General features: G+C 48.9%; 1 protein-coding gene across 3 annotated transcripts; it reads right to left on the reverse strand.

Annotated features, from left to right (window-relative positions):
* Positions 1-2,280: 2,280 nt before the first annotated feature.
* On the reverse strand, positions 2,281-12,281 carry Snx11 (sorting nexin 11). 3 transcript variants are annotated; one of them, XM_055620384.1, is made up of 10 exons: positions 12,198-12,281; positions 11,647-11,800; positions 10,132-10,191; positions 9,154-9,208; positions 8,072-8,158; positions 7,683-7,783; positions 5,390-5,485; positions 4,963-5,175; positions 4,297-4,402; positions 3,526-3,669 (listed from the first exon to the last, which is right to left on the reverse strand). In XM_055620384.1, the coding sequence occupies exons 4-10, from the start codon at positions 9,175-9,177 to the stop codon at positions 3,613-3,615; spliced, it is 684 nt and encodes a 227-aa protein (XP_055476359.1). In that variant the 5' UTR covers positions 9,178-9,208; positions 10,132-10,191; positions 11,647-11,800; positions 12,198-12,281; the 3' UTR covers positions 3,526-3,612. The 3 variants fall into 3 exon arrangements, with proteins under 3 accessions (XP_055476356.1, XP_055476358.1, XP_055476359.1); XM_055620381.1 differs by lacking the exon at positions 4,297-4,402 and having other exon boundaries at positions 2,281-3,669; XM_055620383.1 differs by lacking the exons at positions 4,297-4,402; positions 10,132-10,191 and having other exon boundaries at positions 2,281-3,669.
* Positions 12,282-16,836: the final 4,555 nt, after the last annotated feature.

Genomic DNA, 16,836 nt, shown 5'->3' on the forward strand with positions numbered 1-16,836 from the left:
ACAAGGAAGCAGGGCATTCATCTATAGTCCGAAAGGCTCCATGAGCCAGGCTCTACAGAAATGACTCCCTTCTGGCAGAGGCTGCCCTAAGGCTTGGGATCTCGGCCCAGGGCCCACACTTGAAGGAGGAAGTGGCTCTGGCTTCCCAGAGCCTCGGTAGCATGCTCTTCTTGCATCCTCAAAGGCCAGGCACCCGGTGCAACACTCCAGCAGCCTTGATGAGTCAGGCCGGGGGCTGCTCTGATCCCATTTCTACATTTGACACACCCTTGCGCCTTGTGTCCCCTAAGTCCTTAAGAATACCAAGCAAGCCGGGCATGGTGACGCAGGCCTATAATCCAAGCGCTCAGGGAGGCAGAGGCAGGTGGATCTCTGCGAGTTTGAAGCCAGCCTGGTCTACAAAGCAAGTCCAGGATAGCCAAGGCTACACAAAGAAATTTGGTCTTGAGAGAAAATAATAATAATACTAAGCAAGAGTTGTGGTGTGCAAACAAACTCAGAGCTAGTTTAATCTCCATTCTGGTGAGCAAAGCCACCAGAGGTAGGAGTCAGTGGTGAGGGCTTAAGGCATAGCAGCCAGCAAACCAAGAACTGTGCAAGGTTTGTTTGCTGTTGCTCAGTATCATACTCTAGCCTGGAATGGCCTAGCACACCCTCTGTAGCCCAGGCTAGCCTTAAACTCACAGCAACCCTCTTGCCTCAGCCTCTCAAGTGCTGGAATCACAGGTGTGTGCCACCACACCCAAACATACTATAGAGCCCAGGAAGTACCTCATACAAAAATCAAGACACATTGGGCACAGAATGACACAGATTGCCCCAGGTCCTGTTCAGCCATTTAAAAACTACCTTTTACAAGTCAGTTTCTTCAGGCAGAAATGGAGTATGAAGCCTGCCTACCCTGCTGACTGCAATCAAAGCTCACAACTCATATCAAACTATTTTTACACCAGAACTTCCCCACCTTCGCTTTGCCCCCAAATGACCTTTCTTCCACTCAGTCCTCGTAAGTCCCCTACCTCCCACAACTCAGATTATGAAGATGATGAGGCCTGGGTCACAAAAGTAGCTGTGACCACAGCAGGCATCAAGCATGCCTCAGACCTCAGATCAAAACAAAGAGCACCCTGACCCTGCCACACAACCCACTGGGCCTCTCCCCGTAGCTAGCGAATGTCTCACACCGAAGCCATCAGGCTATGGGGACTATAGACTCCCACACACACTGGACAGAGAAAAATGCAAGAGAGGCCTCTGGCATTGCCTGGATGAAAAGAAATTTCCATTGATGCTTGCTGTTTTTCTGGTTCGTGGGCCCACGCTATTAGGAAAGCTCTCCTCTTCTTCGGACATCTTCTCCAGCCAATACTCAACTCAGCACAGGCTGAGATGAGAAGGCGTCTGGCCTTCTCATTAACTTGGGTGCTGTTGTATGCACTGCTGCTAATGGATCATTAAAAAAGCCGGGAGTCTGAGAAATCACAGCCATGTCTGAAGAGTGCCTGCTGTCCCAGCAGCCCAGACTGCTGGCAGAGCTGGCTGCCTAGCGCCAACTCCAGGAAGAGAAGGGAGAACAGAAGAAGGCCAACCCAGCTTGCTGTTTTTTGGCTGAGTAGGGAATTGACACAGACCACCTCCGGCTCCTGTCTGGAAGTTTTGAGATCAGAGAGCTTCAGGCACAGCTGGGTTCACAGCTGCACCATTTGGAGCATTGGACTCATTAATATTCATGAACCATCCCCACCAATCGGCAGAGTGGATGCCATTAGCCTAGCATCTGTCGGGTTTTGTGAGGGTTGTGTGTGGAGTTTTTCCCCCCTTTTAAATGAACTTCTTTTGACATTTTGGATTTGCCTCTGTAGGTTTTCTCTCCTCGCTTCGCTCTGATGCATCATATAAAGGAAAGACCCAGGGGAGGCGGGCAGGAAGGAGGGATGAACACCAGCCAGGGCTTTGCATCTGCCTGTTGACAAACTTTATTTCTCTTTTAGCACCTGGCACCTCAGACAGGCTTCAAAGATAGAAGCAGCATCAGGTAAATTATACCTAACAAGGTTCATGCTCAGAACTGCAAGAAGAGCTGGATCCTGGCTCTTTGGAAAACAGTCCCTCCTGCCGTGGTGAACTTGAGTCACACACACAATGCAGGAGAGCTGCATCACACAGTTCAACGGCGTTCTTTCCACACTGATAAATTCATGATTTATGAAAGAAACTCCTGCCAGCCTCACTCCCTCCTTCCCTGCTGCAGCTTGTTAGACACAAATTGCAACAACAGTCTTAAATACTTGTGTTTTATTTCAGGCCAAAGCCCCTCAACTCTGAACGAACGGGCCCACAACCGCAGTGGAGGGCCAGAGGGAGAGAAGCACACACAAACCCAAGGGCAGAGCAGCAGCGACAAGGTGAGGCCAGCAGAGAACCCACCCTAGGGTTCCAGCTGGTAGCACCTGCTCTCTGCAGAGAGGCTTTGACAGCGGGGGGTTGGGGAGGGAACAGAGGCTACACTGTCTGAAGAGCCTGTGGGTCCTCATCTCCGTCCCCGCAGCCCTCAGTTCGGGGCAGAGACAAAGCCCATGTGCCCCACTGCACTGACCATGCAGTTTCCCTGCAATGAGCAGTGGGAAAGGGGCAGTAAGAGCCCCGGGGGCAAGGAGTTGTTACTAAGAGAGAGAACAGGATCTAAACAAAAAAAGGGGCCCACTTTAACCCTGCAGAAACACTAGCTCTGCTTGAGAGGCAGAAGATGGGCTGCCCAGAGCCCCCTCTGCCCAAACAAAGCTCCTGAGTTGCTCCTTGCCCTCTGGCTGTGGCCAGCCACTTCTGGTGTTAAAAACCCTCTGGCTCCACTCAACCTGCCAAGGTCTTAGAAGATGCTGGAAATATGAGTCACACACTGCCATTTACTGAAAAGCAAGGAGGTGGGAAGTAGATATTCACCACCCTGTCCACACAGGGAGGAGGCAAGAGGCCACAGCCTCCCACAACTAAAATGTTCCAGGAGCTACAGCAAAAACTGAAGCCTGCCAGGGTGGGAGAGTAACAGTATAAGCATTCTGTTGGGACAGTATTCAAGAGGTTCTCCAAACCATTCACCTGTGGCAGTGCTCCTTACACAAACACCTGAAGGAACTCAGCTCCTGGGAAAGAAAATACAGTTCTACTTAAATCAACAGCCCTGTGCTTAACTTACAAACACCGCGGTGTTTGTTCCCATGGAGGAGATACAGCAGGCAGCCACAGCCAACCTCTGCTATAGCAAACCTGAGAAGATGTGAATGGAAGATGCTCAGCGACCCGGCTTCCCCTACATCTGCCTGTGCCCACGCCACCTGGATGTGACTGTGGCCTGCATCTTCTCCACCACCCGGGAGAACCTAGCGCTCAGCCACAGCTCACTTTCCCCACACTGGGTCTAGCTGAGCAGGATCCAAAGGCACAGCATGGTCCCCTCCCGTGGCCCTTCTCAAGGGCTGGGACACAGCGAGTCCCTCATCAGGTCTTGCAATATCACAGCATGATGCTGAGGAGTTCGGCGGCAGCATGACACTTTCCAAGGATGGTCCCTCGGAGTCGATCGCTGGAGCCCACGATTCTAAGTGGTTCTTCTCTTCACTGGGAGGTGGTGAAGGTGAGTTCCTCCTCCCTGATCTTGGAAGAAAGCAGCAGCTGGGAAGAAGAGAGAGGAAAGGGAAAGATGGGCATGAATAGGTAATAAAAATGAAGGGACAGGCATAGGTAGATAAGCAATAGATCCTATGACCATTCAATGAAATATTCAGCCATAAAAAGAAATGAAGAAATGAAAACATGCTGGAGCCGGCAGAATGGCTCAGTGGCTAAGAGGCCCTTACCATCAAGCCTGCTGACCTACTTCAGTCCCCAGGACCCACATGACAGGAGGAGAGGACTGAGCCCAACAAGGTGGCCTCTGACTTTCACATACATGCCATGAATATAATATATACAGGCACACACAAACAAAATCAAAGTATGATTTTTTTTTAAATTTAAAGCATTATGCTAAATACACAAAACCAACTGCCATATCACTCTGTGTGTTTGAAATGTCCCAAATAGGCAAATTCAGACAGAACCTAGACTATGGTTACCAGGGGCAACAAACAGCCGCTGCTCCCTGGGGTAGCATTTCTTCCCTTACAACAGTAACATGGTCTAAGAGCTGAGGACGCAGCTTGGCCTAACGCAAGTGAAGCCCCAGGCTTCACTCCCACCCAGAGCCACAGTTATCAATTCATTAAATATTTAAAGAGAGCCTGGTATGGTGGTACATACCTTTAACCCCCGCACTCGGGAGGCAGGCAGAGCTTTGTGAGTTTGAGACCATCCTGGTCTACATACCGAGTAGCTTATATAGTGAGTAGGTCTACACAGTGAGACCCTGTCAAAAAAAAAAAGAAAAAGAAAAAGAAAGAAAGCAAAAAGAAATAAATGTTCTAAAGTTAACGGAGTGCTATATACACACCTGGAATACCTGAGCTCTAGTCTGAGGCAGAAAGATTACCAGAAGTTGAAGGCTGGCCTGGTATACAGCTCCAGGCCAGTATGGGCCCCAGAATAAGACTCTGCATTAAACAAAATGAAAAAAGCCAAAGGAGCCTTCCCCTTCCTCTTTTTTTTTTTTTTTCTTTTTCATTTGAGACAGAGTTTATCTGTGTAGCCTTGGCTGTCCTGGACTCTTTTTGTAGATCAGGCTGTCCTTGAACTCACAGAGATCTGCCTGCCTCTGCCTCCCAGAGTGCTGGGATTACAGGCATGCGCCACTGTGCCCAGGTGGCCTTCCCCTAATTTCTTCGAGTTTCAACCACTAGTTTCCCATTCAAGATAGAGAACCAGGCCTTTCCAAGGCTACCAACACTGTGACATTACTTTCCCTAACACACGGACATCCCATTTTGAGTCGTGTGTGATCTCAGCCCTGGCTACCTTACCAGGTCCTACCTGTTAAGCTGGTCCCCTTTAGCCAGGTGAGAGGTGCTCTGCCTCTCCTCCTGGGCCCAGCCACAATTTGACATAGCATAGCTAAGGATGGCGTCAGACACACTCATGGACCCTCGGCCCTGGACACAGGCTTCGATCTCGGGCACCGAGAGCTGGCTCTGGAGGAAAAGGTGCAGCTGACTGTCAGACAGAAGAACCACGCTCTGCAGGACCCTGGAGCAACAGAGAGGACAACAAGGTGTGATGGAGCAGCCCCCCATCCTCATCCCAGCCGGGCTTTGGCTCCATGGAGCACTGGAGATGGGAGAGCACAGGAAAGCAAGCCACCACAACCGTGGCTGGGTGAGCAGGGCAGAGGTCTGCACCTGCCTTCCCATGGCCCTGCCTCCACAATGGTGGCCCCTGCTGACCCAGCCTCTCCACTCACTTTTCTAGGAAAAGCTGGAGACCTTGCCGACGCTTCTCAATGAACTCATCGGAGCTGCCAAAGAAAGTGGACTTCCCAGGAAGTTCTGGCACAGGCCTGTGGAATGGTACGGTAAGACCCAAGGTAAATAAAACAGAACCCCCAAACCTCCCAAAAGAATCCCGAGAAGCGGCCCAATCAATACAGGTGGCTTTCGGGAAGGGGCGTGACAGAACTAACACTGATGGTATATCCTATTGCCACAGGGTAACTGTGGATATTCAGTCTTCCTAAAAACCCCATGAGAAAGCTGTTAGTGTCCTCCTTTCAGAAAACCAGAAAGGTGACATAAAATTCCCACTGTCACACAACGAAGCTGGTAGCCAGGACCCAGGTCGCTATACCACTCCATCCCAACATCACTCACTCTTTTTCTGCCTTTTATTGGAAGGGGCTTTCAATATTTTATCTTTTTATTTCTGTGTATATGCCTGGTGATATGTGTACCGTGTGTACAGTATCTGAAGAGGCCAGAAGAGGGAATCAGATCCCCAGAAACCTGGATTACAGGCAGTTGTGAACAACCTGATGTGTGTTGCCAAATCCAGCTCTCCAAGAGCAGCACGCGCTCTTAACTACAGAGCCACCCCTCCAGCCCCACCCCTCCAGCCCCTTCTGGGGCTTTCCAACACATGGCCTCACGATGTGACAGCCCTGGCTGGCCTGAAACTTGCAGTAATCCTCCTGTCTCTGCCTCCTCATTGGTAGGGTTACAGGCCTGCTCCACTACCCCCAGCTCTACTGCTTCTGTGCTGCGCTGGGGTGAGGAGATGTGCAGAAGCCCACGGTTGATGCAGGCCAGCTTCCCTAAGCACCCTCCATGTGCTGAAACGGAATCTCTCACTGAACCCAGAGTTCACCCATGTGGCGAGGCAGTTGGCCTCAGGCCCTAGGATTCCCCTGTCTCTGTCTCCCAGTGCTGGACTGCAGCTTTTCTCAAGGGTGCTAAGGATCCAGCTCAGCTCCTCATGCTTTACAGCGACCATTTCACCAACGTCCATGCCCCCAGCACCAGCTCTCTACAGTAAAATGCAGAACGCTGGATCCTGGGTATGCATTAGAACTATCTCCTCCAAGTCAGACATGTTGCCATGTGTCTATAATCTCAAGTACTCGGCAAGCTAAGGCAAGAAGGTGGAGCATTTGAGGCTAGCCTAGAGCAACACACACACACGCTCTGGTTCAGAAAAAATAAAGATAAATAGACTACTCCAGCCCCAGGATTTTCCAAAAGTGAGGTGAGCTGTAGCAAGTTACTGATGAACTGTCTTAGCATCTGTTCTAAAGCACAGGGAACTTTATTATTACTTTAATTATTCCGTGGGGGCAGGGGAGTATGTGCACATGAATGTAAGTGCCCACAGAGGTCACAAGTGTCAGGTCTCCCTGGAGCTGGTTACAAGCAGTTGTAAGCACCTGATATGGGTACTGGGACTGGAACTCAGGTCCTCAGGAAGAGCAATAATGTGCTCTTAACCACTGATCTCTCTCTCCAGGCCCAGGACACTTTAAAAAATAACAAGAAGCTAGGGCTGAAGACATAACTCAGTGGTAGAGTGATTGTCAATCACAATGTCCTGAGTTCAATCCCCACAGCATGCACACGCACACACCCCAAACCAGCCTAGAGAAAGGAACTAGGGGAATCTCAGCTGGTATGTCTCACGGCAGTAGCCCGATCAGTCAGTGCCACATGGGCCGTCCGGCGGGCCATCCGGGAGGCCGACTGCCTCCAGTGAGCATTCTCAACCACTCCAAAGTAAAGGACGGGAGGAAGAGGCAAGAGAACCAGCAGTCCGAGGCCAACGTGGGCTATGTAAGACCACATTTCAAAAAACAAAACCAATCTATCCAGCTGTGGTGATCCATGCCTGAGACCCCAGCACTCCAGAGGCTCCCAAAGGAAGACTGCAGGTTCAAGGCCAACTTGGACTACACAGTGAAAGCCTGTCTCAAAAGTGGGGGGGGGGCCCAGATTTACAGAGAAGACAACCAACAAAGTGCCAGGTACTAAAGAAGAAGGGAAATGTTTAAAAACGTGTTTAAGTCATTGAAATATATGTGAGAGCACATGAGTGTCCACATTCAACGTTTTCTTCTGTTTACAGTTTCCCTAGTCAACTGACTAGAAAGGGGAACACTGGTTTTCTCTCGCTCACTTAACGTGATTTCAAGCATTTCCTGGGCTCTTTTCCCCCTGACCTCGAGCTCAAGGGTCTCTTGAGAGCTGAGAAAGCAGCAAGAGCAGACTCACACCAGGCCTGCATTCCTCTGCAGCTGCTTCCTCAGCCACACAAACTCCCGGTAGCGGCGCCGCACACAGGAGGTCTTGGCGGTGAAGGCCTTGCTGTTCGTCTAGAGGAGAAAGTCCATAAAAAGGGCTTAAATGGAACAAGACTAAGATCACGTGAGTTCACCAATCACTCTCATTAATGGGAGAAGCAATCAGGCCATTGGTTCCTGGACCAAGATGCCACTGACAGCCTGAAAGCAATCTGCAGTTATACCACAAGCTCGGTCCTCTCCCTACTCCTTTTTCTTCTAACTCTTCTGACTTGGGCTGTTGGGAACACCCACAAATCATTTCTACCTCAGCTCGGCCCACAGCCCTGCAGCTGACCCCATTACAGAAGCCTGACTCACGTGAAGAAATATCTTATAATCCACGTAAGAATTCCAGGAGCCCTCATTCTGCACCCGGGGGTCCTGAACACGCACCGTGATCACCTCCTGCAGGTGAAAGGAAACAAAACAAACAAATGCTCGTTCAGCTTCAGCTCAGCCACACAACGTGAATGTTTGGTGTCGGCTCTGGGGTCCCGGCTGGCGGGAACTCGCTATGTAGACTTCCTGCCTTGGCGATTCTTGCAGGTCTTGAGCTCAGTGAGGCGCTTCATGTAGCTAGCAGGACGGCTCTGACCGCACAGTGGCTACCAGAGTTTCTCACTCAGCACCAACCCTCAGTCATTGCTCCATTCAGTGCAACAAGTATTTACTGATCACCATCACCAGTGCACATCGGGCACTGTACTAAAATAGAACATGGGCAAGAAACAAGCCCCTGCCGTTCTCCAGGAGACTGCAGGCCAAGCCAGCTAGTGCAGGTCTGGAATCCTAATGACTTCGGAGGCTCAGGCAGGAGAATCAAAAGTTCAAGGCCTTAGCAGAGGAACTTAGTGAGAATCAAAAATAAGTCAGTGAATGAATGAATGAATGAATGAATAAAGAGCTATGGACAATGTCTCTCCCCTGTAGCCCTGATGCTCAGGGAGAGGCAAGAGGATTGCCACAAGTTGCAGGTTCACAAAGCAAGTTCTAGGCCAACCAAGACTATACAGTGAAACCCTGACTCAGAAAAGATATAAAAGAGAGCTAGGGTTATATGCCCCAATATTAGAGCTGAGCAGTCACAGGCCTCGAGCTTATGTGCCCTGGAAAGAGTAGGCAAATAAGAACACAGCATGACACATATGTATGAAAATGTCCTGATGAGCCCCATTTCTTGGATGATAACCAAAAACGTAATTTTAAAAAAGCTCACATTCTAAATGGAAGCGTACTTGTCAGCACATGCTATGAGTTCCTTCTCCTAGCCTTAATTTGAGCCCATCAGAAACCCCAAGGGTATTGGGGGGGGGGGGCGACACCACAGGTGATGATCTGCATCTGTGTCCCCTCCTCCTAGGTGGCCCGCCAATTCTGACCTGCCTGGAGAGCACGCTTACCTCCAGTTCTTGGTTCTCCAACATCCTACATCAACAGCCCATCGGAAGAGACCATCTGAGGAGGACAGAGGGCATGGGAACAAGCAGTTAGCATGTCCTTACCAGGTTCTGTCAGGGCAAAACCCCGAAGGTTTTTAATATACGTTCCTTGGGGAAATCCAGGTAACTTTCCCCCTACCCCAATTACGCTGTGTGAAACATGAAAGGGGAAGGAAAAGCAAAACCCCCACATTAGTTGGTGGCAAGCTAGAAGCCCTGGGGAATTTGCCTCCATTCTCAGACTACTGCTAGGACCCTCTACAAAGCCACAAAGGGGTATGTGGAGAGTGTGTTGTGGTGGCCAAAAGGGCAGGTGTGTTCCCCTGTAAAACTTTTGCCTGAGGACTGTGGTTTAGCAGTTTTGTGGAACACAGCTTTGAAAAGGAGCCTAACAGCACCCCCTCCTGGTTGTTTAGAAACAACCAAGTCTCTACAAATACCAATGCACCAGCAATCTCTGTCTTGCTAACCGAAGTCACTCCCAGACAGGTTGAGTCCCGGAGCTGAAGCTGAATGGTCCAGTTATAGTTAACACCTTCCCTAACCAGCTCTCCAGAACGGGAACTGACCACTGTAATTGTTTCCCATCCTGACAGGCTATCCGGTTTGTACTTCTGCCCAAGCACCCCACAGCATCGTAGGTCACCTCAGGATGCATCCTGCTCCTTTGTAAAGATTCATTAAAGCCTAAGCCACTGATTTCCCCCAGCGTGGTAGTTTACGCACACAGCGACATCGCCCCCTTCGACAAGGGGACCGTGAAGGCAGCAGCACAGGGTTACTGGATTCCAAGGGGGACCATGATGTCACCTTCTGTTAAAATACAGCACTAATCTTGTTACTCCTAGAACCAACAGCTTCCACCCTGGCTGCCGCCTCCGCCCCCTTCCTCTCTCTTAAGAGCAGAACAATAAGGTTTAATTTCCCTTTCCAATTTACCTTGAAATGAAAACTGACTTCAGCCAATATGTACTGCCAACAAATGATCCGGGCTGGCTCCTGGGAAAACAAGACTATCTCTAAGCTTTCCCTTTCCTCCTCCCACGCCCATCCACACACCCACTCATTTTTACAGTCCCACCATTAATTTTAAACACAATCTCTTATTAGTTCTGCCTTGCCATCAGAAGGGTGCATAATGAGCTTCCGTCTAGTTTATGTTTTGCTAACACAGGGCTAATGTTTCAAAAGAAGGGGAACTCGCTTACAGCATGGAATTAGCAGAGCAAACAGCTTTTGCAACCCTTTCCAAAATCCCAGAAGGTCTCTCTACAGACAGACATAGCATGCAGGGACAAAGCTACATAGCAGATGACAAAACTGAGCTACGCTGTGGCGCAAACCCAAGGTTCTGTGATTTCAACACCATAATAAACAGCATTCTTGCTGACAATCTGATTTCTCATCCACTGCAGTCACCACCTCCAATAGGCCCTGAGCTGAAATGCACTTTCGGGCATTTCAATTCCCCAATTACCCAGCATAGCAGCCCAGATGCAAACAGACAAAGGTGTGTGACCAAAAACAGCAGACAGACTTGCTGTGAATAATTAACTTGCTGGGATTTTCCCTCCTCTTCTCTTTTTATGCATTTGCTAAACTGCCAGAATATCCTGAAATGGCTTTTTTTTTTTTTTTTGTGTGGAATAAAAAAAAAAAAAAAGAGAAAAAAAAAAAAAAAAAAAAACACCTACTTAAGGGAGTTCAAACCTCTCTGCCTGAAAGTTCACCTCTCTGTGAAATTCAAGACTGTAATTCAATAACTAAATGGTGACCATACCTTTAGGCTCAAGGAAAGTTTGCTAGGGCCCCACAGCACCCCCATGTGGAAGTTTTTCTCCTTTATTTTGGAACTAATGTCACACAGAAACAACCATAAACTGGCTTCTAAAAAATGCCAAGCCTCCTGAGACTCTGTGGGTGTAAGCCTAGGTTTAAAGGACACTGAGGAAGTTCTGGTTGCAAAATTTAAAACAATGAAACCGCAAAAACAACACTGCATTTCTAACAAGCACTGTTCTCCATCAATGTCCTTCCCAAAGACAACACTTTTGGAAGAAAACGAAGCTCAGTTCCATTCCTGGAGAAGCAGCAAGTTCTCAACTCAACCCTATGACCTGTCCTAAGGGATGGAAGAAACAGATCTGTGCATCTACTAAAAAAGGATAGTCAAGTCACCTCCAAAGGTTCGGACACTTACTCAATGCTAACTACATTTCCCGAAGTGCTCTTTGCTTCCCTCAGCTGTACCAGCATCAACAGTCCTGGGGAAGAGCCAGATCGTTTGGTGCGTACTGAGTTGACGCGTTGTAAAGCTCACAACTGCTAATTCAGGGGAGCAATTCAAAGCCTTCCCCTCATTTTCTCTGCCACTTAAACTACTTCAAGGGACACGTTAAAAACAAATCACGCTGTAAAAAGGATTGCACCAAGGAGCCTCCCGCCCTTTCTTACTCATTCTTGAGTCGCTGGTGTCAACAGGAGGCAACTCGAAAACCTCGCCTTCCTAAATTCCCACGGTCGTTCGAGGGAGCAACTCCGACTGACAATCTGTCCTGTCCATCAAGCAGCTGTTTTCACCTTTCAGTCGGTAACCCACTCCTTTCACCTGGAAGTGACAGAGGGGACCATAATTTCCAGAGTCCGCGGGGGGGGAAAATCTGCCATTTTCTCCCACTCCTAACCACTCCTGTAGATATCCCCAAACTCTGACGCCGGTCACCCCCTTCCACTCTTAACAAACTGAGATGGAAAGCAGCCCCACGGGCCTTCCCTTTCCCCGGTTGACAGAGATCTTCTATGTTCGTATACTGAAGGCCAGACTTCCCTTTTCCTCGGGTCCCAGCAAGCCCTCCCTCTCACACCGGGCAGTAAGAGAGACCCCGGCGTGTCAGGCCAGGCCATCACTCAAATGCCGCCACCGCGGCTCGAGCCCGTATCCCACCCCTCCCCCTCCCCCTCCCCAGCGGCACCTAAGGGCCGCGGCCCCGCCCACGCCCTCTCACCTGAGAGCGGCGGCAGCTCTCCACAGCGACTCCACCAGCGCCGCACGGTGCAGCCCGAATCCCGGCTTCTTCTTCCGGGTGAGCCGCCGGCGCCCCGGTGCACGACGGGAGGCGACTCCCGACGGGCCAATCCTGAGTGTCCAGGACGCCCCACCCGCGCCGAGCAAGGCTCTCAGTGGCGATCGCGGGTCCGCGGCGGCTCTGCGCCCCGCCCAGACCTGAGCTGCAATCGGGGTCTTTCCGGAAATCGCTCGGGGTGCTGGAGGCGGAGCGCAAGGGCGGAGAACCCCGTGATGTCCACTCCGGGGCCGCGTCCCGCCCACCGCCGTCTGGAGCGCCAGTCAGTGCTCAGGGAGCGACGTTAAAGGCCTGAGCGAGCATCCTGGGGATCCCAAGTGTCAGTAGGGTGTTACCGAGCGGTCAGCAGTGTGGGAGGCTTCCCGCGTTCCTGAAGCGTTACTAAGGCCCTGAGGAGGTGCCGCTCTGAACCTCCGAGGTAAACGTCAAGGGCACTGCCAGTGAGATTTGGAAAAGCCGAAGATTTATCCCCGCAAAACACAGACGAGAAAGTTGACAGTTCCTAGTTGTCCAGGCCAAAGCAGGATCACGCAAGGAAAAGCCGGTGAAAATGCTAACTGTAGCGATATCAAAATTCCTTCTGGGGCTGGAGAGATGCCTCAGCGGTTAAGAACACTCTCTGCTCTTCCAGAGGTCCTGGGTTTGATTCCCAGCAACCACAGGGTGGCTCCCCACCATCTATGCTGGGATCTGATGCCCTCTTCTGGCATGCAGATAAAGCACTCACGTATGTAAAATAAATAAATATATCTTTAAAAAAAAAAAAAAAACAGCTGGAGAGATGGTTCAGGAAATGAGTTCAGCACCCACAAATTCCTGTAACTCCAACGTCAGCAAATCTGAGGCACACATACACTAAAAATGATTATTTATTTTTACTTTATGAGTGTTTTGCCTATAAGTATGGATGCCTAACCCGGTACTCTCAGAGGCCAGACGAGGGCCTGGAGTTACAAGCAGGTGGAGCCACTGTGTGGATCCTGAGAACTGAACCCATATCCTATGCAAGAACCGAAAGTGTTCTTAACCTCGGAGTCATGTCTCTAGTCCCAAATCCTTTTTTTTCCTTCTTTCTTCTTTTCTTTTTTTCTCTTCTCTTCTCTTTCCTCTCCTCTCCTCCCACTCCTCTCCCTCTCCTCTCCTCTCTTTTCTGAAACTTAAGGAGGCTGGGCATCATGTTAGCACACGCCTGTAATTCTAGCACTTGGGAGATAGAGGCAAGCAGATCTTCATGAGTTTGAGGCCAGCCTGAAGTCAGGCCAGCCAGGCTATTACACAGAAGTGGTGGATCTTGGAAGCTTCTAGCCTCTGTGCAATCAAATCTAGGCCTAGAGTGCTTTCAGCCTCTGAGACTTACTGCTGAATGAGCTCAGCCTTTCTAGTTCTTTCTGAACTCTGGCTGGCTAGTTTAACTCAGCTGTTCTGGCTTAAACTCCTCTCCTAGCTGATTTATTCAGTCTGGCTTCTCTGAGGTCCAGACTCAAGTCCTCTGCAAGAGCAGCAAGTGCTCTTAACCACTGAAACATCGCTCTAATCCCATTTTAAAGAATTTTAATCATGTTAATACCATCACTGATCTCATCAGGAAGCTTTCAGGAAGTTGGCAGGTTCACTATGGTGGACACCACATTTCCAAAGGTAAGATTTTTTTTTTTTTTCTTGAGAGTAATTTTCTCATTGGCAGTAATACTTGTATTTTCCTTTACATGGCCAACTCTGCATTTAAACATCTGCTTAGTCAGCTTTTTCCTTTTCTTTTTTGCTAGAGTTTTTCCATGGAATTCATAATTCTTCTGCCTTAGCCCCCCAAATGCTGTCATTATATGCATTTGCCACACTGCCTAGAAAAACTTAACTGATGATGTTGGGACCAATCGTTTTTTGTTTGTTTGTTTGTTTGTTTGTTTTTCTGAGACAGGGTTCCTCTGTGTAGCCAGGGCTGTCCTGGACTTGCTTTGTAGATCAGGCTTGAATTCATCAAGATCTTCTGCCTCTGCCTCTGCCTCTGCCTCTGCCTCTGCCTCTGCCTCTGCCTCTGCCTCTGCCTCCGCCTCCCTAAGTGCTGGGATTACAGGCACATGCCAAACTCGCCCAGCTGGGGCCAATCTTTATACAATAAATACAAGGAAATAACAACCACAACTCTAAACAACGAAATCAATCCAGACTCCAAAATGCTTAAAAATTCAAAATATATTGGGCACCAGTGCAATCTTTCATTGTAGCATTGCACTGTGCCCAATATATTTTAAAGAACAGGAATTCAAGGTTATTGAATGAGAAAAAAATTAAAGAAAAAATAAAGAGAAAAGGGCATGACTACTTCTAGGAATGGTGGAGGAGAAAGTTTGTTATAGATAAAAGAGAGAACATAGCTAGGGGCACAGATATCCAGAAGGGTCCAAAGTGACCATGGCCCTGAGCCATGTGAAAAAGCAGGGATGGGAGAGCAAGACCAGGAGGGCAAAGGGTAGATGCCCTCCTGGGATTGGATTATATAGAAAAGGGCTGCCCAGCCTCTGGGCTGGAGAGGTTTAGCGAAGTTGGTGGGGTATGTCAGTCAGGAGGGCCCTGTTAACAGGCAGGGACTGAGAGATGCCGGAAGAACCTGGAGGCCATGTCAGATGTGAAATGTTAAGTAGGCACCTCAGCCATTTGTCTGGGGTTTGAGACTTAACAGTTCTCTTGGCTACAGTAAGTCTGAACCTAGCGCAGGACTACATGAGACCCTGTCTCGAAACTGAAAGAGCCAGCTAGGGTTGCCTGAAGGTTTCCCAGGCAGCTGAAGGCTTGAAAGAGTGCTATCTGCAGAATGATCACAACTGCAGGGTCTTAAACACCAATCCCTTCAGAGCCCAGGAAGTCTGTTCCTTTTCTTGTCTTTTTTATTTGTTGTTGTTGTTTGTTTGTTTTGTTTTTCGAGACAGGGTCTCTGTGTGTACCCTGCCTGTCCTGGAACTCACTCTGTAGACCAGGCTGTCCTGTGCCACCCAAGTGCTGGGGTTAAGGGTGTGCGCCACCGTGTCCAGCTCAGCTCCTTTTTGCAGGTTTCTGGAACCACCTTTCATGAACCAGTGACTATTCAAGAAAACTAAATCTGAAGTCTTCTCTATCACACGTGACCTATCATCTTGTCAGACCTTAACATCTACTATTCTGAATTTGCACGGATTTCTGTTTCACAAGGTTTAACTATTTTATATACCCTGGTTGGTGTTTACAATAAAACAGCATACAAACAAAACAAAACAAAAAAACAGCACTGACTGCTCTCCCGGAGGCTCCAGGCTCCAGGGCAGCGCATCGCCATCACTTAGCTCCAGTTCCCCGTAAATCTAGCGCCCTCTTCTGGTCTCTGCGGGCACTGCAAGCACATGGTCCACAGACGCATGAAATGAAAATAAATCTTTCGAAAAGGAAAAGATAAGGGGCTGGGGAGATGGCTCAGCGGTTATAAGGGCACTGGCTGCTCTTCCAAAGGACCCGTGTTTAAATCCTAGCACCCACATGGCAGCTTACAGCTGTCTGTAACTCCAGTTCCTCACACAGATATAGATGGAGGCAAAACACAAATGTAAAAGTAATTTTTAAAAAAAGAAAAAGGAAAGATAGAAAAAAAAGAGAGAAAAGAAAAAAAAGAAAGCCAGGTGGTAGTCATGTACCCCTTTAATCCCAGCACCCAGGAGGCAGAGGCAGGTGGATCTCTGAGTTTGAGGCCAGCCTGTCTACAGAGTTACAGGAGGACCAGGGAACTACGCAAAGAAACCCGGTCTCCAAGAAGAAAAGAAAGAAAAGAAAATTGTGTTCAAGTGAAACAAAGAATTCCTAGGGGCTGGAAGGGTAGCTCAGTGGTTAAGAGCACTGGCTGTTCTTCCAAAGAACCTGGGTTCAAATCCCAGCTCTCACATGGCAGCTCACAACTATGTGGAATTCCAGTTCCAGAGGTCTGATACCATCGCATAGACGTACATGGAGGCAAAACACAACTGTAACAATAATAAAATAATTTTAAGAGGAAATTCCTAACAGTGTGGAGGGAAATGCTTTAAAAGTTCTGTCCTTCCCTCACTCTTTAAATTACATCTTAGAAAAAGCTACCTAACGCCAGGCAGTGGGTGGCACAGAACCTTTAATTTCAGCATTCAAAAAAATAAAAATCTAAAAATAAGTAGTATTTACTAACGTTATTGTCAACTCTGCAGAAATTCCTTTTTTTTGTTGTTGATTTTTGTTTTTTGTTTTTTTTCAAGACAAGGTTTCTCTATGTAGCCCTGGATGTCCTGGAACTAGCTTTGTAGACCAGGGTGGTCTACAGAGATCCACCTGCCTCTGCCTCCCAAGTCCTGGGATTAAATCACCCGCCTTGGAAAACAGCCTCAACTATAATGTCCTAGGCTTGGAGTGTAGCTCAGTAACAAAGTGCTATGTGCCTGAGCGTATGTGCGTGCAGCTAGGACAGGAAGGAGTTAGATTCCCGGGAACTGAAGTTCCAGGCAGTTGTTGTGAGCCACCGTATGTGTGTGGGAACAGAACTCAGATCCTCTGCAAGAGCAACAAGTGC

Source organism: Psammomys obesus, unplaced genomic scaffold (assembly GCF_907164565.1).
Source record: "Psammomys obesus unplaced genomic scaffold, mPsaObe1.curated_primary_1811, whole genome shotgun sequence".
Classification (NCBI taxonomy): Eukaryota; Metazoa; Chordata; class Mammalia; order Rodentia; family Muridae; genus Psammomys; species Psammomys obesus.

Excerpts from the sequence above, each read along its gene's own strand:
- Snx11 (XM_055620383.1), bottom strand. The coding sequence starts at position 9,177 with ATGTTGGAGAACCAAGAACTGGAG. Across the intron at positions 8,159-9,153 it reads TGGAGAACCAAGAACTGGAG|GAGGTGATCACGGTGCGTGT; the intron begins GTAAGCGTGCTC and ends TTTCACCTGCAG. Across the intron at positions 5,176-5,389 it reads CTCCAGCTTTTCCTAGAAAA|GGTCCTGCAGAGCGTGGTTC; the intron begins GTGAGTGGAGAG and ends CTGTTGCTCCAG.